The 18,072-nt window shown below is 38.1% G+C and overlaps 1 protein-coding gene across 1 annotated transcript; it reads right to left on the minus strand.

Moving 5' to 3' along the window:
* Positions 1-1,697: 1,697 nt before the first annotated feature.
* Positions 1,698-17,168, minus strand: LOC104239145 (uncharacterized). The gene is given in 10 exon segments (XM_070147783.1): positions 1,698-3,650; positions 4,271-4,951; positions 4,953-5,396; positions 5,542-5,844; positions 6,128-6,799; positions 7,181-11,135; positions 12,108-12,560; positions 13,383-14,003; positions 14,152-15,762; positions 17,083-17,168. Coding segments are annotated over 8 exon segments (8,541 nt in total). The 5' UTR covers positions 13,886-14,003; positions 14,152-15,762; positions 17,083-17,168; the 3' UTR covers positions 1,698-2,120.
* Between the last annotated feature and the right edge of the window lie 904 nt (positions 17,169-18,072).

Raw genomic sequence — 18,072 nt, forward strand, 5'->3', positions numbered from 1 at the left:
CATTTTTTTGGATCTCCTACCGGTTCTGATAGGATCTCACACAGGCTCTGACAAAATCTCACACAAGCTCTAATACCAATTTGAATGATTGAAATACCCCGAAGAATAATTTAGGCACAAGCAAAAAATTCAGCAAGTGCTATATAGAAGAAATTTAATAAACTAGGGAGAGAACTTGGTAGGAGGTTTTTTCACAACTCATAAACTCTTGAATCTCTCTACCTCTCTACTAACTCTCTATTATAGAAAATATGTAGCAGCACCCCTATTTATAATACTACAATCCAAATTTGACTAGAATCTAGAAAACATATTCCTACATAATTTTGGTTGTGAATCCTAATTAGACATAAATTAAATAAACTAGTAAATACCAAATCTTAGACAACTTAGGAATACTAATTAATCTTGGTTTAATTTCCTACAGGCCAAGACTCCTAAAATTAATCAATCATCCGAGAGTAATATATCATGAGTACTAAACTATATCAAAAAAACTTTGTACAAACCATAAGTTAATATAGTTAGACAGACGCACCTTTAAAAGTCCAACATGGGGTTTTAATATATATATTGGAATATAATTCAGGGGTTTTTGGGACACCAGCTAGTTTAAGTAGGTAATTGACAAAAAAAAAAAAATAGTTTAGGCGGGTTTTAGGTTGAATTAAATAGCCACATGTAGTGCTATATGGCACATTTTTTAGATAATTGCATGTACTAAACGCACTTCTAAGAATGCAATGAGGGATTTTTAGTATGAAGGGTAATATAGTTTAGAGGAATTTTGGAGACACCGAATAATTTAAATAGGAAACTAACAAAAACATAATACTTTAGGGAAATTTTAGGGTATTAACTCAAAAGGAAATTGTTTCTTATCAGATATTTTTCATCTTAACTTGATGTAAATTATACTGATTATATCCATACTGAGCAGAGCAATGAGTATAAAGTGCTAAGAGAGAGTTGATTTATTACAAGCTTTTTCAATTATTATTTTTCTTTTTCATTTTGCTTTGAGAGGCTAGTTTTGTTTTGTCTTGTTTTATTTTTAAAATATACAAAAACATTTTTTTTTTGAAGAACCAAATAATTCCTTTTCATAATTATTACACCCTCTGATCCATTTTTTTTTTTGTGATAACCTTTTTCTTTATAGTCTGTTCTAAAAAGAATGACACATTTCTAAAGTTAAAAACTCTTTACTTTAAATTTTTTTAATTTATTCTTATTAACATGCTCTTATGGTCAATAATATTTCTTTTTTAATTAAATATTGTACTCCGTCAAATACTTTCATACAAAAAGGGAGATCACTTCGGACCAAGATGTTGAATCTGCGCAAGGTTGCTGCTAAGCAAAACTGAATCAGCACCAAGATGTTGAAGGGCTTCATCTTTCTTACCAGCGAAAACAACTAAGACGCTAGAAATTTTTCCAAGAGTGTTCAAACTTGAAAGAAATAAAAAAAAATCCGATAAAGGATGTTCAATATATGTTATATACTTTTAAACTTAATATTTTATCTAAATACGCAATGTAATTTTCCGACGAAGGATGGTCACCGCCCTTTCCTCGAGTGTAGTTTCGCCCCTGAGCAGAGGTACTAGCAACTGTGACTTTAGCTCCAAAAGCTTTAGCAAATTTTACAGCCATATGACCAATATCACCCAATCTCATACTATGTCAAACAATTCGAGGAAAGATTTAAGTTTTATGCACAAACAATATCAAAAATATTGTCGTGCAACTCAGATAGTTTTGACTTGTTCAATATAACCGTTACAAACTAGCTATTTAAAAATATATTTAAATATAAAAAAAAAAGAAGCACGACATGGCCTAGAAGCTGTTCGACTTGCCTTCCGACTTGCCTCTCGGAACTCTCACCTAAGTTTAAATAGTAAAAATGACACCAGGTAGCCACTTTAAAGGGCTGCTATTTAAGAGTTAGCCACTGTATCCTAAATTTTAGTTTTCGGTTCAAATTTTCAGGACTAAAATGTCCTGAATTGTCCTGAAGTTAAGATTTTTAATTTAAAATTTCAGGACAAAATAACTACGGGCTAATCTCTAAATAGCATCCATGAGAATGGTTATTTGTGCACTTTCCCCGTTTAAATGTCAATAGGATCCCAGTTCAATACATCCATGTGAGTCTTCATGGCCATTTTTGCTGCTCTCTTTGCAGCTGATACTGCATAACTTGGAACTTTGACAACTTTCCAGGATATTTGATGATCTCCCATGAATTCCAGACAATTATGCAACATACAACCAATGTCTTGATCTGAACAGCAATCTGAATTATGGAATTCCTTAATCAACATCTGGTTGTCAGACAAAATTACGATTGGAGAATCTAAGAAGATGGACCATTTCACTGCCTGCACAAAGGCATGTACTTCTGCATGTAGTTTGCTCCTGACCTTCAACGATCTTGTAGCTTCAGCCACTTTAACCTGAGATTTCCACCAATAAGCTATCCATGCCATTCCAGCCCATTCTTGTCCCTCTTTCCAAGCTCCCTTAACCTCCATTACTAGTACGTCGTCGTCCAGCTGTACATCAGAATCAACGTTGAAAGCATTGAGATCGACGATTGTTCCTCTATGCACCTTATAGAGCTCTCTTATTGCTATGCCAACAGAATACGGAAACCTTGAGTGCTCTTTAATGGCAGTGGAAATGACTTCTGAGGGAACAAAAACAGCTCTTTCATGCACTAACTTGTTTCTGTGCTTCCAGATCGCCCATAGGACAGCTAACGAAAAACTGAAATCTTCATTTTCAGGAGCTGACAAAGTCCAGGTAAGTAACCACTCTTGAAATTCTACTGGGGTCCCAACTTTAAAGTTTAGGCCCAATCTTGATCCTTCCCAGACTAGCTGAGAGTATTTACAGTTCAAGAATACGTGAGTCAAGTCTTCAGCAAAGGATAAGCATCTAGGGCAAGTCGATAGAACTGGCAACTGATACGAAATAAGTGTTGCATAAAAATATATTATTTCCCCTGGAACTGACAATTCTTTCAACCTCTCAACACACAACTCGACATCCACTTCACGCAAATCCTCAGGCTCCAATCTGTTAGACTGCCAAGCCCATTCCAACCTCATCACCTCAATATCGTCAGCATATACCAGACGAACTCCCCAATTTGATGACATACGGCAATCTAGAGATGCCTCAAATCTACAATAGTCATTTGGATTATTTATCAACATTGTGCCCTTACCTTTACCATTAAAATGCACCCTTTTTAGGTCCAATTGTAAGAAAATAAAGCAGTCATGACTGCCATATGCTACTACATTTGACACTTGCAAATGAACTATTTTTCCAGGAGCTCGTTGATCCATAGCAGCACGTTCGGGCACCAATTTTGTAGTGATTGTTGTACCCCAGAACAAACTGAATGCAAACCTTTTACGGTTTTTCGGTGATTCATCATTTAAGAAAGGAAGCTGACAATAGATAGCAAATCCCATAAACTTCTTATTATACCAGTGTTTCTTCAGGTTGAAGGAAATCCCCGTTGAACATGTCTTACGATGCATGAACCACCTAGGAACCTTAGCACTTGGATCACTTCTAGGGAAGACAATACCAAATCTTCTCCCTCTGCGCTGGTCGTCAAAAACCAACTACAACAATATTAATGTTACACGATTAGATAATTTTTAAACATCTACAGATACAAGATTGCATCCTTTTATATTCGGGCCAGCTTGCATGCACAGCCGCAACTCAACTAATTCCACAGGGTACCTGCTATCTCCAACCAGTATAGGTACCCGGTAACCCTGTCCACCAAGACTTGGACAGATGGGAAAAAATCACCTACTCCCTCCATTTCAATTTAGATAAAGTAGTTTGACTTGGCACATAGTTTAAGGGGGAAAAAAAAGGAACGTCTTTTGAAACATGTGGTCCTAAAAGCTTAAGGGACAAAAGCTTTGTGGAGCCATGACATTTGTGTGGCTATAAAAGCTTCTCATTAAAGGTAAAGTGGGTAAAATAAAAAGTTTAAAGTTAAATTGTTTCCAAATATAGAAATGTGTCATTCTTTTTGGAACGGACTAATAAGGAAAGTGTGTCATTTAAATTGAAACGGAGGGAGTAGTATTTTTGCCCCCACTGAGATTTAAACCTGAGATCTCATGGTTCTCAACCCACTTAATTGACCACAGGACACACCCTACAACAAACTTGCATGCTTAAAGTTTCAGAAAGTTTATAGGGAAAGACAGAAGCTGAAGCATACCTGAAGCTGCACTGCTGACAAAAATGGAAGGAGAATCTCTTCTAGCATGTCCGTCATGTTCTTCCTTAGACAGTTTCTCATCTGCGCACCAGAACTTTCCCTGCATGAAGCACACCACATCTCTTGCAACTTCTGATTAGCAAATGAGACCAAGTACAACTCTTTGTACATAGTTGGTAGTGTTGGAATGCTTTCCAAAGCAAAGCGATCGTCTAGAAACAGTTTCATTATACGTGGAGGAAGCTCTGGCAGCTCTGTTAGCGTTTCACAATAGGTTATGTCAAGGTGTCGAAGGCAGTTAAGTAGCACAATGCTTTTAGGTAAAAAGGTGAAGTTGTTTCTGCTCAGGTTTAACTCTAGTAGTGAGGCCAAGCATCCAAGATCCTCAGGAATACTTCCATCAAATAAATTGCAAGCACTAAGATCCAGTCTTATAAGTGTGCAAAAGACTGATAAAACGCTGGGCAGCTGAAACTTCAAATCAAGTTGGGCAAAACATCCCCAACTGCATAAATCTCTCACATGAAAAGCCTTGGGTACTTTCCGAAAAGATAGGTACTTCAGTTTCCTCAAGCATGTGATGGAATTTGGGGTGCACCAAACTGATGTTTCACTCGCATCAAGCCCCTCCAAGTTCACTAGTTCACAAATATCTTCTGGCAAGTTCTTTAGTTTGGTACAGCGAATTGAGGTACAGATACTTCAAATTTTTCAACCTGCACATGCTGCTAGGGAGCGTTTCAATGTTACTGCAGCCACTCAAATCTAGATAGCTCAGGAATGACGATGTTAATTCAAGTACCCCAAAGTTTGGCTTCTTAAATTCTGTTAAACGATTCACATTTTGCTGAATTTCTGGAACTTTTCTCAAACTCTGACAACCAGAAAAATTTAGAACTTCAAGAGACCCGGATTGAAACTTAGAGGGAAGCCTTTCAAGTTTTTCACAACCTTCCACATCTAAAATAGTAAGCTTTTTGAGGGATCCAACAGATGGGTGGACCTCTACCAGCCGAACACAGTGACATAGGATTAGCCTCTCCAAATTTGGAGACCCGGAAAGGTCTGAAATTTGGATTAATTTTCGAGAATCACTCAAATCAAGAATGCTCAACCTGTTTAAATGCTGTTTTGAAAAATTAAACAAATACAAATATACATTAAATTCATGTCTTTTGTATGCGCAATTACAGTTTTTGTAACTTAGAGCATAGAAGAAAATATGTCTTAAACTATATATTAGCAGAGGACTCAAAGACTCAAAATCATACCTTTGACCCCTTCCAGAGGTTAACCATGTAACTGCAATGCATAATAAGCCCCACCAGCTTTGGTGGTTCAAAATTTTCTGGCAATGATGGTGAAGGATAATATGACCAATTAATCCAGCATAAGCTGTTAGGAAGAAACTTAATGGGGTCATGAGAGCAAAAATACATGACGTTCTTGTGAGACGATGATACAAATATTCTTAGTCGCTTCATATGTCTGAAGACTTCATTGCCCAGGTGAATGGTATTCTCCTCTGAGCTGGACATCAACGGGATTAATATGACTTCTATTGCTTCTCCGCCCTGAGAGGATTCAAAAATTGCATTAACAGAGCGCAAAGGACAAGTCATGCTTTTATACTTGCACATGATAATTGAGTTTAATGCTTTAAAAAATGAATCTGATCAAACAATGATTTCTATTTTCTAACAAAATGTGGGAACTAATTTTATCCATCCTTTGAAATAGACATTCGTATCGCTTTCATGAAAAAGATCAGATGTGGGACTATCCTGTTGTGAGCAGGCAAGAGCAGAATATTGTAAAATTGTGATGGCTTAAAAATTTATCAGGAAATATTGCTACCGTATGTTCACTTAAAATATCAGCAATATCCTCATGAAGCCATATCCGGCGCCTTGGGTATTCTTGCACTGCAATACGTCGGCCCATTTCTCGAATCAAATCATGTATCCCAATCCTACCAAATGATGATACAAAAAGGAGGGACTTCTCAACCAGGACATCAATAATTATTTCAGTGAACAGTTTTTTCAGAGTAGCAGCATCTGATGTTACAAATGAACATGTTAAGTCTAGGAAAACTTGCTTCACTTTATCCCCTAGCCCATCATAACTTATCTTAAGCTTTGAAATGATTTCATCATTAGGAATATCTTGCAGTGTATCCAGTGCACTCCTCCACTGCTTTATGTTCCGTCCACGAAGGAAGGAACCCAAGACTTTAAGCGCCAGGGGAAGGCCACCAGCGTACTGTACAACTCGGTGAGAAAACAGCTCAAAACCATTGACTGGAGATGTCTTTCTAAAAGCATGCCAACTAAATAGTTGAGTAGCTTCAGCTATAGCAAGTAAACTAACTCTATAAGTGTCATCACAGTTCAAAAGCAAGTGCTCGTCCCTCGCTGTTATAATAATTCTACTATATTTACCAAACCAATCATGGGCTCCAGCTAGTGTTGTGATTCTCGGATCAATATGAAGATTATTTGGGAGGAAAAACAACTCTATTTCACAAGAATAGAATTATAGAGAATTTACACCAAGAATTTCTCTCTACAAAAAACCTCACCAAACTCTCTTTTTGTTCTCACAATCTCTTCCTGGATTGTATTTCAATCTCTCTGGATTGATATTTCTGTGTAAAACATAAGGCTCTATTTATAGCCTTAAAGAAGGTGGTTGGTGGTTGAATTCTTCATTCAACAATGGAGGCTTCAACAATGGTGGCTTCTAGAATGGGTTGGTGGCTTCAACAATGGTGGGCTTCTAGAATTGGTAGTTGGCAGCAGCTGAACTTATCAATTCTCCCCCTTCAGCTGCATTCCAACGCAGCTACTATTTGAAAGTTATTCCAACTATGTCTCTGCACAGCTCTAACTTTTCTTGAGTGACCACCTTTGTTAACATGTCTGCTGGATTCTCCTTCGTATGGATCTTCACTAGTTTCAACAGTTGTTGATTCATCACCTCGCGTATCCAGTGATAGCGAATGTCGATGTGCTTTGTCCGAGAATGATACATTGAGTTTTTGCTTAAATCAATTGCACTTTGACTATCACAATGTATCTTATACTCTGTTTGATTTATCCCTAGTTCTTGGAGAAACCGCTTTAGCCACAACATTTCTTTTCCAGCTTCCGCTACAGCAATATACTCTGCTTCAGTTGTGGATAGTGCAACACACTTCTGCAATCTTGACTGCCATGACACAGCTCCCCCTGCAAAAGTATAAACATATCCTGAGGTTGATTTTCTTCCATCAGGATCTCCGGCCATATCTGAATCTGTATAGCCTTCCAAGACTGGATCAGCTCCCCCAAAGCACAGACTTGATTTTGAAGTACCTTTAAGATACCTGAAAATCCACTTAACTGCCTCCCAATGTTTCTTTCCAGGGTTAGAAAGAAAACGACTTACCACACCTACCGCATGTGCGATATCTGGCCTCGTGCAAACCATGGCATACATCAGGCTTCCAACTGCTGAAGAATATGGAATTGTAGACATCTCCTCAATCTCTTTCTTGGATGAGGGGCACAAACTCTTGCTCAACTTGAAGTGATTTGCCAAAGGGACACCTACCGGTTTGGCATTACTCATATTGAACCGTTTGATCACCCGTTCAATGTAATTTTCTTGAGATAGCCATAACTTCTTGTTTCTCCTATCTCGAGTTATCTGCAATCCCAAAATATGTTGAGCTGGACCTAAGTCTTTCATTTCAAAGGACTTAGAGAGTTCTTTCTTCAACTGTCTAATTTTTGTTGCATCTTGTCCGACGATCAACATGTCGTCTACATAAAGTAGAAGTACAACAAAATTGCCATCCGAAAATCTCTGAATGTAAACACACTGATCTGCAGCAGTCCTTTTATATCCTTGACTTACCATAAATGAGTCAAACCTTTTGTACCACTGCCTCGGTGCTTGCTTTAGGCCATATAAACTTTTCGTAAGCTTATAGACGAGGTTTTCTTTTCCTGAAACCTCAAAACCTTCCGGCTGCTCCATATAGATTTCTTCATTTAGATCACCATGAAGAAATGCTGTCTTGACATCCATTTGTTCAAGCTCCAAATTCAAACTGGCTACCAATCCAAGGATGATGCGGATTGAAGTCAATTTTACAACTGGTGAAAATATTTCATCAAAGTCAATTCCCTTTTTCTGTAGGAATCCTTTGACTACTAACCGGGCTTTGTGCTTCACCACCTTTCCGCTGCCATCTTTCTTCAGCTTGAATACCCATTTACTCTTCAGTACCTTCTTTCCTTGTGGAAGTTTCACAATCTCATAAGTGTTGTTTTTCTGTAAAGAGTTCATCTCTTCGGTCATTGCTTGCAGCCATTTTTCTTTATCCGTATGAGATATAGCTTCATGGAAACTCTCTGGTTCTCCATCTTCAGAAAGTAGAATATACTCGGTTTCTGGGTATCGAGTTGATGGAATCTGACCTCGTTCAGATCGACGAGGTTGTTGATTATTAGCTTCAAGATGTGTACCATCATCGTTCCCCTGTGATGGTTCTGTAGTTTCCTGAGGGGTTTGTGCCTCCCCCTGCCAAACATCCTCCTGTTCTGCTTCTGGTACTGCTTCATGCTCCCCCATGCTATTTGTGTCAAACTGCAATGGTAGTGGATCTGGACCAACTTTTTGGGCACTGGAACCTCTTTCATAAGACATTGTGGGCTTTTCAATGTCTTCAATTATCTGGTTTTCGTGGAATACAACATCCCTACTTCTGATCACCGTCTTCTGTATTGGATCCCATAATCTATACCCAAATTCTTCATCTCCATAGCCTATGAAGATACATGGTATAGTTCTACCATCAAGCTTCTTCCTGAGCTCCTTGGATACATGTGCATGTGCTAAACAACCGAATACCCTTAAGTGAGAATATGAGGGATTCTTACCCGACCATATTTTCTCTGGAACCTCAAAATTCAACGGGGCTGATGGTGACCGGTTGATTAGGTAGCAAGCGGCGCGAACAGCTTCTCCCCAGAATGGCTTAGGCAGCTTTGCCATACTGATCATACTTCTGACTCTTTCCATAATTGTCCGGTTCATTCTCTCGGCTACTCCATTGTGTTGTGGGGTGCGTGGGACCGTCTTTTCATGTCGAATCCCTTGTCTCTTGCAATAGGAATCGAACTCCTTGGAAGTATACTCGCCTCCATTATCTGAGCGAAGGCATTTTAATTTCTTTCCCGTTTCACGCTCTACCATGGCATGAAATATCTTGAAATAATCAAAAGCCTGGTCCTTTGTCTTTAAGAAGTACACCCACACCTTTCGAGAAGCATCATCAATGAAAGTCAGAAAATACCTATTGCCGCCAAGTGACTTCTCCTCCATGGGACCACAAATATCAGAGTGTACCAGACTGAGTAACTCTGATTTTCTGGTTGAAGAAAATGTAAAAGAGACTCTATGTTGCTTTCCGAATAAGCAATGATTACAAGGGTCTAAAGCAGCATTCTTGTCCATTCTGATAAGCTGCTTTTTCGTTAGAATTGATATCCCCTTTTCACTCATGTGACCGAGTCTCTGGTGCCACAGGTTTTGAGACGCCTCTTTTTCCATAACATTGAGGCTGTCTGAACATACCTTCACATGAGTTTTATATAAGTTTCCACAAATATGTCCTCGAGCGAGAATCATAACCCCTTTCAGCAATTTCCATGTGCCTTTTCCGAAATAACTTTCATAGCCCTGTTTGTCAAGAGCTATACCTGATATTAGGTTTAGACGAAGTTCTGGCACATGACGGACATCCTTCAATATCATTGTACTCCCGATATTTGTTTGTATTTTGATATCACCAATTCCAACTATCTCACAGGAAGAAGTGTTCCCCATCTTCACTACTCCAAAGTCTCCTGCTTTGTATGTTGTGAAGAAATCTTTTCGGGATGTGGCATGGTATGATGCTGCAGTATCTACCACCCATTCGTTTTCTTCTTGACTTGAGACGTGAAGGCATGCCTCTTCTTGGATGGAACAAATGGCTACCTCTCCGTGGGTAGTGACTAATGCATCTCCATCCTTTTGCTTCAAGTGCTCCTTCTCCTTATGCAATTTTCTGCAGTTCTTCTTTAAATGGCCCTTTATTCCACAGTGGTAGCATGCATATGATGACTTCCTACCATCCGTGGATTTTCCCCTACTCTTGCTTCTGCCTTTCCTCTTATCTTGACTTCTTTCTTGTTGTCTCCCTCTTTCTGTAATAAGGGCATGCGACTCACCATGATCGATGTCCTTTCTTCTGGCTTCTTCATTAAATAAGGCATCTTTAACCATAGACATGGTCAGATTTCCACTAGGAGCTGAATTACTGAGAGAGACTACCAGCGTCTCCCAACTATCAGGAAGAGAACTAAGAAGTAGTAGGGCTTGCATCTCATCCCCGAGCGGCATGTCAACAGACGATAATTGATTTATCAAGCTCTGAAACTCACTGGTATGCTCGACAACTGAAGTTCCGTGCTTTAACTTCAAATTTACCAAACGCCTCATCAACAAGGCTTTGTTCCTAGCGGTCTTGGCTTGATACATCCCTTCTAACTTCACCCAGAGGGCATACGCATCTGTCTCTTGTGCAACATGATGAAAAACGCTATCGTCAATCCATTGTCGAATTTGACCGATAGTTTTTCTGTTTAATTTCTTCCACTCTGCTTCTTTGGTGGAATCGGGGTTCCTACCCTTTGCTTCTATGGGATCAAACAAATCTTTACAACTGAGGAGATCTTCCATCCGAGGTCTCCACAATGTGTAATTTGTGGCAGTAAGCTTTATCATAGCTCCAGATGATGATGACTCTTCCATTATGTCTTTAAAATGGCTTGGTCAAAATTTTGGAGCAGAATCTCACCAAACGGAACTCACCAACACGTCCGGAATGGTGAAAAATGGTAGGATTGACTCTTCTTGGGTCAAAATAGGGCCTCCAGAAAATTTTCAAAATTTAAACCAAACTTTTGGGGTTAAATCGAAAATATACTGAACTTGTGGGGCAGATTTATAATTTCAGTAACTTCAGGGGTTATTTCATAAATTTTTAAAAAATTTATGATGACTGGATGCTGACGTGGCGCTGACTGGATGCTGACGTGGCGATGACTGGATGCTGACGTGGCGATGACTGGATGCTGACGTGGCGCTGACTGGATGCTGACGTGGCTCTGACTGGATGATGATGTGGCGCTGACTGGATGCTGATGCGGCGCTGACTGGACAGTTACTATTCATCATCTTCTTCCTTGGGCAGAAGAAAAAAAATTGCCATAACTTCTTCGTTTTAGCTTTGTTTGGCCTCCGGAAAATTGCGTTGAATTCGTATCGACGCAATGAATCTAATGAAATGATCAAAACACACAGAAGATCACGTTTTCGAAAAACGTAAATCCGGGTTGAAATTTTCAGTGTTCCGATATTTCTCGATGAACACAGAATCGAAGGCTCTGATACCACTTGTTGTGATTCTCGGATCAATATGAAGATTATTTGGGAGGAAAAACAACTCTATTTCACAAGAATAGAATTATAGAGAATTTACACCAAGAATTTCTCTCTACAAAAAACCTCACCAAACTCTCTTTTTGTTCTCACAATCTTCTTCCTGGATTGTATTTCAATCTCTCTGGATTGATATTTCTGTGTAAAACATAAGGCTCTATTTATAGCCTTAAAGAAGGTGGTTGGTGGTTGAATTCTTCATTCAACAATGGAGGCTTCAACAATGGTGGCTTCTAGAATGGGTTGGTGGCTTCAACAATGGTGGGCTTCTAGAATTGGTAGTTGGCAGCAGCTGAACTTATCAGCTAGCCCATCCAACTGGTCTTGGTGATCCACATCATCAAGAACTACTAGAACCTTCTTAAAGCCAGGCCTTTTTCTTATTATATCAATTCCACCATATTCATCAGCCAGATCCACAGATTCAATTGTCAGCACCTTAGAAAGCAGAGTCGTTTGCAAAGACAGCAATCCTTGTTTAGCTTGATTTTCTTTAATATTTGCAACAAAGCAAGCACCTTCGAATTGATGAGCAAACCTGTCAAAAATGGCTCTTGCAATGGTGGTCTTGCCAATACCACCCATCCCTGAAATCCCGATAAGTCGAACATCTTCACATTCCATCATCAACATCGAGATTACAGCCTGAATTTGTGATTCTGCTCCAATTAGAGTGCCACTGATCATCGACTTCTGGCACAGCTCATTAGCTATCTCTTTCACAATGTGTTGAATGCACCAAGACTCATTTCTGCACAAGAGAGAGAAGACAATGACAATCTAAGCGAAAAGATTTTAACGCAAAGAAGAGAAAAAGACACTTAAATAAATAGATTAAAACAAAAACAAAAAAGGAGACCGTGGAAGTAATTTGGTATCATCAAATAGGATTACATAGGAGTTGTAAGAAGAAAAAAAGATAGTAATGACCTTACTTTGTTTTTTTTTTTTGGATTCTACTATAGCGAAAGATCATTCACTTCATCATTGCAGAAATCTCGCTAACCTTCTCGGCCATTTAGTCTAACCATAAGGACCCCCTCCTGCTTACCCACCCACCGTGAGGCAAAAAGTATTGTAATTACCATACTTGTTAGAACGATATAACTTTAGCTAACCTGTGTATTTTACAGGTGTGAAAGGTGAACGAGTACACAGTAGCGTACACAGGAATTTACATAAACGGTATCATAATTTGAAGAAATGGACAAATGAATAAATGACTATAATGACAAGCAGTGTCATTTTCTATACGTATCCCCAATATTTTCATTTTTCTTATAAATATCTAGTGAAAATTTTCGACCAAGCGGTGTCCCGTGACACCCCATGGTATAAGGTGCATAAGCCCATGCGAGTAGATGGCTATGTTTTTGCGGTTAAGTAAATTCATGAGATACACAAAGTAATATGTACATTAATATTTTTGCTTCCTAGACCAAGACTAGAGAAGTCTACGAATGAAAGTTCTTTGTGCAAATGCACCCATTATCCAAGAACAACTCAACAGTAGAAGAAATAACTTTTTGCAAAAAGATCACGAATTTTAATGCCAAGGAGAAAGGCTACTGACCCATTGTAAGTAGTACTATGCAGATCATGGCCTGCCAAATTGGCTGCTTTATTTAAGGCTTTCCTCCAACTATGCACCTTATTGGTGTCACCCTTGAATTCCTCCTCATATTTGGAAAAGGCTTCGGCAAAACTATTTCTCTGGGAACGTACTTCTGATGGATTTATGTCATAGAAAATTGGTACAACTGCCTGCCCAATTTCATTTCGACATTCCATGATCTTCACTAGCTCATCCAAGCACCATTTGGATGATGCATAGTTCTTTGAGAAGATGATAATGGCAAACCTTGACCGTTTAATGGCACTGATAAGTTGAGGTGAAATCGATGCACCTCGTTCTAGTGTTTCATCATCTTTGAATGTATTGATTCCAGCCCGACATAATTCTCTGTTAAGGTGGGCTACAAAGGTCTTACGCGTGTCTTCTCCTCTAAAACTCAAGAACACATCATAATCCCACTGTTCGGAAGGTGGTAATGAACAATAAGAGGTAGATGGCATCTTTAACCAAGTAAAGTGGAAATAGGAGAACTTTTCTATCCTCTATAACCTGCTGTTGCACTTCCTCAACAATTCACTGAAAGCTGCCTTCTGAAGAGTTGAATGACTCCAGGAATCACTAAACAAAACAATAAACAGATTATTCCAAAAAACTTTGGCCAAGTAGTGAAACAGAATACTCATGGCAGCCCAGTACACTAAGCTCCCGCTACTCACAGGGTTCGGGGAAGGGCTGGACCACAAGGGTCTAGTATACGCAGCCTTACCCTGCATTTCTACAAGAGACTGTTTCCGAGGCTCGAACCCACGCCAAAGCTGCCTTCTAGTGAAACTGAATACTAAGACAACTAAATCAGATTTAATGACATCCAAGTTGCTTCATTATCTTTTCCCTTTGTTTGTTTGATAACTGAGACATCTCTGAGGGCCAATGGCGCACAGTTCCGAACTCGGTAGATGATGGACCCGTCTCTCTACCCCTCTCCACTTAAATACTAGGCTTTTATCTGTAACACGATTTGGCTAGGGGCCTAAGTTGCTTCATTATCTTCTAAAAAAACTTGTCAAATATGTTCTCTCTGGTTGATCATATTCTTTTCAATGCACTGGCAAATGATCAAACAAATTTGAAGCCTACTACTAGCCAAAGAAAGATCAATTAAAGCTGCATTATTCCCATGGGCAAATCTAGTAAAGGATCTAGACAATAGCTTTGGCTTAGACAAACTACTTTGACTATATTATATTTCCAAACTGAGTAAATTAGAGGGATGTGGTAGAATTCCAAATCCAAACTTACAAAGTTCAAATCATGGATCCACCTCTGATTATTCCTCTGCCCACCCTATACTTAACAAAAACTCCTCCTCGCAACCAAGTGGCAGAGCCACACGCAAAGTTATATTGCGTAAATAGAGTAAAAACAAAATCCTTCTTATAAACATTTAATGTTTTGGATCTCCTTAACATGAGAGAAATACAGGTTAAAATCATAGGTGTGAATTTTTTTTTTAAAATCCCTTGTAACAATTCCTGGCAGAGTCTGTCATCCAACTGAACAACAATTCATATAACATTTCACCCAATCCTAATGGGGGAAAAGCCCACTGGGAAGTAAACACCAAGGTCCAATTTGCAATATTCAGAAAATAAACATGATTAATGTAGCTGAAAAGAAAAATTAAGAACTTGAGCTTGAAAAGTGCAAAAATTTGCAAAAGGGTCTTTTTTTTCTTTCTCTTTTGGTATTTGCCAAAACACTGAAGGCAGGTTCAAGGAATCTTGAACACATTTTAGCATCATTTGAGCCATTCTCATAGTAGGAAATGAAACTGAAAGTAAACCCAACTCCCATTTCACAAGAGAAAATATAACAACAACAATAACATCCCTAGAATATTCTTACTGTGTGGAGTTTGGGAAGGGTAATGTGTACGCAAACTTTATCCCTACCAGGGACGAATGTAGCATTTTGGTTACGAGTTCAACTGAACTCGTAACTTTCGATACGAAGTAAGAATTCATATGTAAGAAAAATTATTAAAATTTTAACAAATATTAGATTTGAACCCATAATTTTAACAACACAATAAGTGCAATCCTAAAAATCTTAAAAGTTGAAACCATTAAATTTAAATCTTGGATCCGCCTCTGATCCCTAGCTTGTGGAGGTAGAGGTTATTTCTGATAAACCTTTACAACAAAAATAACAACCTAGTGTAATCCACGTGTGGGGTCTAGGGAGGATAGCGTGTACGCAGATCATACCCCCACCCCGAGGATTAGAGAGGTTGTTTCCGAAAGACCCCGGCACAAGGATGAAAAAGAGGCAAAGGAACACTAACAACAACATACGTCAGGAAGACAGTGCCGGCAACCTAAGAATCAAAAAAATAAACGGAAAAGACAGTATCAATAATCAGAACAATGGAAAGGTACTAGGCAACCGGAGCAGAAAAACAGTACGAACACAATAAGTACCACTATCAAACTAAAGCAAGACACTAACAACTAGCCTAACACCCTCAACGGGGAAGAAATTTAAAAGCGCTCAACTACCTACTAGCCTACGACCTTAATACTCGCCCTCCAAACCTTCCTAGGTCATGTTCTCGGTGAGCTGGAGTCGCATCATGTCCTGCCTGATCATCTCTCCCCAGAATAATGAATAAGCCATGTTTAAAATAATGAAGACAAGAATAATAACGAGTTTTTGGCCAATATTGTCCCTTATCTTTGAGGGCAAGTCTATTTTGGTCCCTCAAAATATAACCCTGAGCATATTTAGTCCCTTAAGTATGCTAAAGTGGAGCACCTTTAGTCTCAATGACAGAATCTGCCCAAGATCAATTACGGGGTTAGTTTCGGCACTCACCATCTTTTTAATTTACTTATCGAAAATATTTTATAAACCAACACCCACTGATAGTACAGAGCCAATAAATTTAAGATTTTAATGTTGAAACTTTTACTTTTAAAAATTTCGGTTGAGTTTTCCAAAAAGAAAAGTTACAATTTGAAGAAATAAAGCTGCCAAGATCACTTCTAGGCATATTATTTAAGCAACGAATAACCACATTGTATTATCACTTTTAGCCCGCGCCAGAAACTATTTACATCTGGTAACCAAAAAAGTATATGAAATTTGTATAATTTTTGTATATTAACATACAAAATGTATATATACACAAAATAATATATAAATTTTATACATTTTTTCGGCTATTATTTTTATAGCGGTTATACAATGTCATTTTCTTATTGAAAACTAGCACAAAAGGGGATATTTTCAAGGTCAAAATATTAGAAGATATTATCTAAAAATAAGGAATTAAAGTGATAATTTGCATTATCCAATAAAAAGAGAAGAAATGTTTGCTTCAGAGCATAAGATTTGCTTCATGAATCAGAGTTGGTTAACACCGTAAATTTTTGAATACATTCTGTTAGTGAGACTAAAGGTGTTCCACTTTAGCATACTTAAGGGACTAAATATGCTCAGGCTTATATTTGAGGGACCAAAATAGACTTACCCCTCAACGATAAGGGACAATATTGGTCAAAAACTCCGATAACAACGGCAAAACAACATGCAATAAGAAAATTGAAACAAGGGAAAATAACAGGTAACAAGAAAAGATACTAATTATTACAAAATTAAAACACAACTGATTCAGCTTAAAAAGAAAATGAAGCACCTTAGTTAGTTGATGAGGCATGAGAAGTGGAAGACTTAGCATAAATGAGCTGTTTTACTTGCTTAAAAGCACATTACATCCAAAACAAGATGAATTAATGAGCTGCACCTTTGTAATTGAATCTTCTAAAGATCCTAATTTGCTTAAGAGGAAACTATGATAGATGATTTTTAGAAGAGAGAGGGGGAGGTTGACTAATTTAATTTGCCCAAATTGCTTCTTTACTCTACGGAATTTCATCCACATGTATCGGATAGAGTTGGATTATTTTTCATATAAATGGAAATAGTAGAATGCGACTATAAAGCGCAGTCGTTTAATGCGACTTACAAATCGCATTCATCTATTGCGACTTCGCGAATTGTTTTTTAATAAAAGAATTACAAGAAAATACACTTCATGCCACAACAAAAAATGACTCATGTTTTTAAGTTTTACCCCACCTGGCCCATATTGTACATATTTTGAAAGCACTTGCAAATTCAAAATTTGTGTTCTTACAACCATTGCTTCTAAAAGCTATGGAGTTAATTATTTGTTCTCACAATCATTGTTTTCACTCTCTCTTTTTCTCACATCTTCTACATATGCTTCAAAGGGCCGTGTATTTTCTGTTTCTCCTCTTGTGTCACCTGCTTGCAATGTAAGAAAATTGAAGAGTAAGTCCACCATTGAAGACCATTCAAAGCTTTGCTTTTGAAAATGGGTTTTTTTGAATTTGTTAGTTGTTTGGATTGGGTGTTGTTCCAATTGATTGAAAATATCAAAAGGAGTTCAAAATTTAAATTTGAAGTGATTTGGAATAGTTTTGAGCAAGATTTGAGTTAAATTTCAGAAAAGACACAAGGAAGAAGACGCAGTCAGTTTTTTGTATAATTATGTATAATCTTGTATAATAGTGTATATGAGTGTAGAAACACACCTTATACACTTTTATACACCTTTATACAAGCATCTGAAGACAAACTTCTTCCACGATTTTCAGTTGCA

This window comes from Nicotiana sylvestris, chromosome 6, assembly GCF_000393655.2.
Source record: "Nicotiana sylvestris chromosome 6, ASM39365v2, whole genome shotgun sequence".
NCBI classification, from domain to species: domain Eukaryota; kingdom Viridiplantae; phylum Streptophyta; class Magnoliopsida; order Solanales; family Solanaceae; genus Nicotiana; species Nicotiana sylvestris.